The following is an 8,069-nucleotide window of genomic DNA, read 5'->3' on the forward strand; positions in this document are numbered from 1 at the left end:
ACCAGGTTTACATGCCTGGCAGTGTCAATCGTGTTTCAACATCATATATATGTATATATATGTAACAGTCTTGTCCCTCCCTCTACACTGCAGACTTGAAGTCATGAAGTGGAAGTCAGCAAACCACAGTAAAATCTACACAAGCATGTTCCCGGTAATGTCAAAGGAATGTGTATTATCTGTCTGTCTCTACTTTGATGGGGGAGGAATGCAGGAGAAGTAGGGGCTAACACACATGCAGTAAAGTGGCATGCTTTCCAACGGCATAATAATTATTGCCAAGAAGGATTGCTACAACAATCAAATAATAATATATAATAATAATAATGTTGTAATGTATGTATATGTGTATGTGTATATACTGACTGACACTGACTTGTATCATTGTCACAAAATTGAATCAAGTGAGAATTTGTTGTAAAATTTAAAGAATGTTGCATGATAGCATTATTGTGTTCGTTCACATAATAATCTTAGTTTTTTGGGGGTTTTTGGCAATGCTTAAGCAACACACAGTTAAATGATATGCAGTTGTAAACATTTATTAGAACTTTCAACAGTACATAAAGAACAGTCTTACATCCATTTTAACTGAATATACCTGTAAGCCACAAACCATACTCAATAAATAGCAACAAATAAATAGCATTCAAATAAAAATATCTTTTGGTAGAGACATTGCAGTTCCAGAATTTAGATGCTAAGACTTCATCTTTACTTTGGATCTGGAAGAGAATAAAATAACAACAACTCAACAACATATTTTGCCATTCTTTTCAATCTGTACAATTTTGTATGAGGTAAATTCATGGTACACAATACATATAGCATACTATAGTCATATGCCAGTGGTCATTACTTTTTATCACTATAGTAGGGGACGAGTCAAAACTTTTTTTCTTCTTGACTGTTACAACAATTTTCTGATACCTCACTGAACTTATTGCAGTGGGTTTATGGTTACTTACTGTATCTGCCAACAGTGTTACACCCTAGAGAGCTCATGGAGCCTATTCTGTCCATCCGTCGACCGAAGCAGCTGGAGGATCTCCTGGATGAGTCGTTGCGGATGTTCTTTAGGTTCTTGGCTGAGAGAAATTCCCTGATCACCGCCTCACCCAGTCCAGTTTCGGACTGCTGCCCATCTACTGCATCCTCCATGTTCAGGCTGTCCAAACCATCTCTCTCTGCAGGGAATCTTTGGTCCACCTCAGTCTGCTTAGAGACTGACTCCTCTAGTCTGCGAAGGATCACCTGCAACATCCACAAGAGCAAAAATTAGGTTAAACTTATGTATTGAAAATAAAAATCTAATTATTGCATTGCGGACATACATTTACAGTAGTGACCCTCAAGCAATTCTGGTCACACGTTTAAGCACTGCAATGCATCAGAAGCAGATTTTAGACCATTAAAAACATTGATGATCTTTCCTTACAGTGCAGGCCCCAAATAAAGATTGTCACGATAAATGTCCACCAAATTAATGTTAACTATAGGTTAAATGCAGTGTTAAATATTAATCAAGACACTTACTATTATTTGCCAAGAGCACCAATTTAACTTCAGTAAGCACATCAGCTCAAAGAGTCCCATTACATGGGATGTCAATAGACACCTTTATACAATACAATCCATAACTGGGATAACTAGTTAGTTATAGAGTTAGATACTCTATATTAAATAAAACTGTTTGTTTTGCTGCTGCAGATTGCCTGAAATTTGCACAAGGACTCATGATGGAGCCATGTTTCAGAATCACTCTTTTTGAGACTCACCTTTAAGATATCCATCTCATTGTCAGTCAAGCCGGAGCTGATGGGATATGTGCTGGACAGCTGCAGGTTTAACATGAGGAGTAGGCCACAGAGGGGAATGGAAGACAAATACATGTTTCTCTGTGAGTTCCTGTTGGGCATATCAGTGGATAGATGGATGGATTCTTTTTTGCACTCTTTTCCTAGTAGCTGTTTAGACGCTGGAGCCCACAGCAGCACCCTCTGCTCCTTTATACTTAAGCTTGACAAACATAGGTATGCTAGGAATTGGACTGGCATTCCTGACACCTGATTGTGATAACAGGAGCTGTCGGAAAATGCTCCTTTTAAAGCCTCGTCTCTTCGATATGGGGCACTCGTATGACATTGCTGCTTCCATATGCTACTTTGTCTCAGAAACATACTCCATCCCCCTTCTACATGGGACATTGTTGTCACTGAGATACGGGAAGTAGTAAACTAAAAGAGAGTGTGACAGTGTTACTAAATTGAGGGGTTTACGTGATTGTTGGAGGGTAGTCGGCTGGTTTGAGAGATCAACCTTCAATGGGAAGAATCAAATTCAGACCTACCAGCTCTCAGTGTGCTGCCCTATGACAGACTATGACTGCTCTATTGTGGGAAGCAAGACAAAACATGATCTGACATCATTTCTGATACAATATACAGTATGTATAATATTTAATATGAGCAATGGACCAAATCACCATTATAATGTGAAAAACGTAGCTTTGCTCTCATCAAAAGCAACATCAGTCATAGACAGCTGTTTTCAGAGAAAAAGCTCTGATAAACCCATTGTACACTACCTGCTCAGCAGCACACAGCAGACAGACACAGTTAGAGAATAGCTGGTGATCATAGTGAAATATTCAGTAGCTAAAGAGTAGAACAGAAATAAATGAATGCAGATTTAGGTTGTATTTAGTCCTACTGCTGCCACTGCTGCTGATTCATCTAATGCTAGTGGCAGGTCAACATTTCCACCTGTTTTACACAAAGTCCAACTACACAAGTGCTTTATAACAAAAGTCAGCTTTCGTCCATTTACATACACATTCATAAGCATATGGCAGAGCAATAACCATTCACGGACACACACACAACAGTGGCACAACATGGAAGCAATTTGGGCCTCAGTATCTTGATCAATGAAACTTTAACATTGAGAGCGCAGGTGTCACCTCCAACCTTCTGATTCGTGGATGACTGTTCCCTTCTGAGCCTCAGCCACAACTGAATTTAGCTATCCATTTTTTGGTGAACAGGGATGACCTGCCCTACACTGCCTCTGACTGGCTTATCCTGATATTCACGATACAGAAAAAACACAGGGAACGAAGACAATACTAGGAAACACTGGACAAACACTCACATTGCTCAAAAACACTTACATGATACATGGCATGGCTAACGAACATAGACAACACTATGGGAAGCTGGACAAACACTCACATTGTACATGACATTGCAAGGTAACACAGACAACACTTACATGAAATGTGGCATGGACATGAACAAAGACAACACAAGGAAAAACACTCACTAATGGCATGACATGGAAGAAATCATTGACAATGACCTGACAAAGACTGAGGGGAAGACACAGGCTTAAATACACACAGGACTAACTAATGACACACAGGTGAAACAAATCAGACAATTACAAGGGTGGGAAAACACAGGAAGTAAAGTAAAAGAAGAAACATAAGGTGAACCTTCAAAATAAAACAGGATGTGACAAAAACAGACTATGACAACACAAAAGGAGAAACAAAAAACAGGTGTGCCAAGCACAGATCATGACAGAACCCCCCGCCTTAAGAGACAGATTGTCCCTAACCAAAGATGTCCCTAACCAAACACAAAAGGCGGAACCCCTCTGGAAGCCAGCGATGAACAACAAGGCTGGAAACCGGTGACGGGTCAGCAGGACAGGAGGCTGGCGGTGAGGCAGCGGGACTAGGAGCTAGCAACATGAAGGACTGTGGCTCTGGCTGAGGTGGTCGCTGCAGCTCTGGCGCAGGAAACAACTGAAGCTGTGGCGCAGTTTGGGCAGAGTTCATGGTTGGCTGGGTACTAGGCTTGGGGCTGGCGCTTCCTCTCTCCGGAGGGTGGCTTGATGGCCAGCCGAGTTCCCCAGAATGGGGAATCCAGTAGCTCATCAGAGTAGGGGCTATGACCATCGTCTGCTGGGTACTTGGCTTGAGGCTGGCACTTCCTTCCTGAGGAGGGTGGCTTATTGGCCAGCCGAGTTCCCCAGAATGGGGAATCAAGGAGTTTGTCAGAGTAGGGGCCGAGATCTTCGTCTGCTGAGTACTTGGCATGAGGCTGACGCTTCCTCCCTGAGTAGGGTGGCTTGATGGCCAGCCGAGTTCCCCAGAATGGGGAACGGTGAGGCGTGTCTGCTGGGTTCATGTTTGGTCGGGTTGTTCTGTCAGGAAGTAGGGTCTCAGGGGAACAGGGATAGAACCCAAACACAGACACTGGTGCTGGGCTGGTGCAATTTAACATAGGATAAGGACTAAGGATAACGAAAAAACAGGTCCAAAGATGAAAACATCAAATCCACACAAGACCCTGGGTTCAACGAAAGAAACAAAGCAAAAAACAAAAGCCTCCACAAGAAGAAACAGAAATCAAAAACTCGGGGAACTAGCAAGGTCCGGGGAAAAAAAATAAACAGACATCCAAAATCAAAGGAGATACTAGGTAACACATAAAAACACTTACTGTAGATGGGTAGAGGGGCATAACACAGGGAATGAAGACAACACTAGGAAACACTGGACAAACACTTACATTGTTCACGGCATGGCTAAAGACAAAGACAACACTAGAAAAACGCTTACATGATACATGGCATGGCTAATAAACATAGACAACACTATGAGAAGCTGGACAAACACTCACATGGTATGTGGCATGGCAAGGAAACAAAGACAATACTAGAAAACACTTACATGGAACGTGGCTTGAACAAGAACAAAGACAATACCAGGGAAAATACTCACAGGGTACATGACATGGCAAGGTAACACAAACTACACTAAAGAACTCTTACATGAAATGTGGCATGAACATGAACAAAGGCAACACAAGGGGAAAAAAACACTCACTAAAGACTGAGGGGAAGACATAGGCTTAAATACACACGGGAAGACAACTAATGACACACAGGTGAAACAAATCAGACAATTACAAGGGCGGAAAAACACACCAGTAAAGTAAAAGAAGGAACATAGCGTGAACCTTCAAAATAAAACAGGATGTGACAAAAACAGACTATAACGACGCAAAAGGAGAAACAAAGAACAGGCATGCCAAGCACGGCTCATGACAGTTTTGGCTCGGGCTTGCTTTGTGGACTGTGATTAGACCCCTTTTACACACAAGGAGAGAGAGAGAGAGACAGAAAACACAAGGAAGGGAGTAACATTGAAACACAGTGGATTAAGATAGGCATAAAGCCGAGTCCTGACAGTAAATAGTGATTACTTTGTATATCTTCCATTACAGCATGAAGCGTAGACGTGAACTGAGATTTTTGTTAGAACTGTTTTGTCCTGTTTTTGTTTGGCCAAGGGAGTTTGGCCCTGTGAGTGTATCTTTACTTGCTTTCTTTTGTTTAGGGTTTATGTTGAACGTTTGGTTTGGTAGATAGTTGATTTTGTTTGTTAATTTGGCTTTGGTCCACCCTGAAGTCAGGCTTCAACTATTGTAAATTACCATCTTTTATGTGTGACAATAAATCATACACCTGTTCGCATTTCACTTAGTGCTCTGTGTCTCATCCTCTCTCACACCCACAGACAGGGGCATAACAGTAAGCCTGAATGATATACATCAGTTCTTGCTTTCAGTAATGTCCTTTGCCTTGTTAACATTGTTATTTTCCCCTTGTGAGTTGGTATGTGTGTGTCAACATGGCAAAATATGGTCCTGGAGACAGCTATTGTAGAAGGGACTACCACAAAAGTGGTTTTCAGTACTTTGTCAGGTGTTTGTCTGTCTGCGGACTGATTTGGTCAATATGATATCGTCACAACCATTCAAAATGCAGTCATGGACCTGCACAGGTGTGTAGTTGAGATCAAAATGAAGGCCGAATTCAAAGACGGTTGTGGTCCAGGTAAGGGAGTGTATGAAGTATGGAAGGTCAGTGAGATTGTCGGGACAAGCATGCATGCAGAAAGGGAGCAACAACCCAAAGAAATATACAAGGTCCAATAAACAGTCCAAAAACACACAGGGGACATTGGAAAACACTGGGAAACACTCTAAAGGGCTGGAACTGTTGACATAAAATGTACAAGGACGGACTGGCAATAACTGACAGAAAACACACATATAAATGCACCAGAGAGGGAGGACTAATGACAGACAGGTGAAACAAATCAGCAATCACAAAGGCAGGAAAAAACAACAGGTAAAGGATGATAGGATGCATGAGGGAAAACTTTCAATAAAGAACAGGAAACAACAAAAAAACCAACCAAAACCATGAAACTCTAAGGCTAGTGCCAGTGGGTTTATCCCTTATGTGTCCAAGCACACTGAAAAACTTGCATTGAGAATGGACAATCGGCTTCCAAAAAGCAGCTGTTTCTTGAGCTATTCATGGAGCAAGTGGGGCCCAAATGCATGTATACTCATAGAATCTGGAGTTATGGTACATAAGTAACTTTTAATTTCGAACATGTTTCCCCTCTTAAGCTATCACTGGTGGGATAAAGGCAAAATCTATGCGACAGTGGGTCGGTCGGCTACCACAAGCATAAATACGCACCTAGTTTACAAAAAGAAAAAAAAACATGAACAGAATGCCACATGTGCTTCTATGGCACAGCATGAGAGAATATTTCTTATGAGGGAATGAAGGTTGAGAATAAAAATAACCTAACTGCTGTGAAAGAGCAGATGAAGGTTATGTACTGTAACAGTCCAGCAGAGAGCAGAGAAGAAGTAGAAGCTCTCCATGCGTCAATGGACAAGAAAGAGAACACACAGCCCTGTGATCAATCACAATGATAAAATGTTCAGTACAGAGTGAGACATAGAGAAGTGCAAAGCATTACACAGATAAAAACAAAAGATAGAACAAGGGGGAAGACCAGAAAGCTGCAGTACAAATGTCTTCCACTGACATCCATCCAAGCACAGCTGTGGAAGATGAAACCTCTGTGTGCTCTGATGTGTTTCAGAGGGTCTAACCTGGAAACAGCCTCACAAAGTGGTGCTGTACAGGCAGCAGGAGCCCCAAAGAATGCTCTCTGCAATGTACAAACAGGCACTGGGAATAGTGCAAGGCAACCATAGGCGCAAAATAGCAGGACAGCACACATTGGGCAGGGGAGATGAACCATGGCTTCTTCTTCAGAGTTGTGAGGAGGGGGAAAACCCATCCAAGGTCATCACCCTTGATCTGATCAAGCTAGTGATGGTTTCAGGCATGTAAGCCAGGTAAGGGCACAAAACAGATGAGGGAAGAATTGGAAGAAGTGGAGCCTTAACCAGTGCACATAGAAGGGTGGCTAAACATTGAACTGTTACCAAACCCCTCATGACAAGATGAAATAGCAGCAGCACAAGGTTTCAGCGTGCTGAGGGCTAGATTCCTGTCCACTGGCAGTTGAAGAAATGAAAGTACACAAGGTGGTAGGGTCCAGGCCTCTCTCTCTCTGAATGTTTATGTTTTTGCCTGAGACGTGAGAGGTTAGATAACATGCAGTCAATGAGACAGCTGAAGGGAACTCTGGGTGGTTTGACCTTAAAAATGTAAGCCCTATTGTTTCAACAGGCACTTTATCTGGAACATTTTTCCTATATTTTGATGTAAAATAAGGTATTAAGACTAAAATATATGGGAGTAATGAGAGAAATGTTTTAGTAGATTTTACAGCTCCTCTCCACTGTAGCGATCATGACATTCACTTCAGCTCATTCTATCTCATACACACACATTGTGAACTCAGAAAAGGAGGGGAAAACAGCATAAAATTTACACTGATATTTCAGAAACTATAAAAGAGTTCAAAAATTTGAAAGAAGTTTAATAGCTCAAAGCCTAGTCAGAAAGACTTCCCTTGTGACCTATTTAAAGCGCTCACTCCCACCACCTGAACTCTCCTTGCATGTATGACCCTATGACTCTGTTGACCGAAGATATGATATTACTAATGTTGAACCCCGGGAAACTAATTTGTAAACTGACCGAATTTCCCCAGCTGTACTGAATTTTCCCAGCTGGGGGTTAAAAAAAGTTTATTTTATCCAATTTCACCAGTAGCA

The 8,069-nt window shown here is 41.8% G+C and overlaps 1 protein-coding gene across 1 annotated transcript; it reads right to left on the reverse strand.

Annotated features, from left to right (window-relative positions):
* Positions 1-960: 960 nt before the first annotated feature.
* nppb (natriuretic peptide B) lies at positions 961-1,919 on the reverse strand. The gene is made up of 2 exons (XM_041946446.1): positions 1,779-1,919; positions 961-1,254 (listed from the first exon to the last, which is right to left on the reverse strand). Exons 1-2 carry the CDS (start codon positions 1,917-1,919, stop codon positions 961-963), a joined length of 435 nt encoding a protein of 144 aa, XP_041802380.1.
* Positions 1,920-8,069: the final 6,150 nt, after the last annotated feature.

This window comes from Chelmon rostratus, chromosome 10 (assembly GCF_017976325.1).
Source record: "Chelmon rostratus isolate fCheRos1 chromosome 10, fCheRos1.pri, whole genome shotgun sequence".
In the NCBI taxonomy this organism is placed as follows: domain Eukaryota; kingdom Metazoa; phylum Chordata; class Actinopteri; order Chaetodontiformes; family Chaetodontidae; genus Chelmon; species Chelmon rostratus.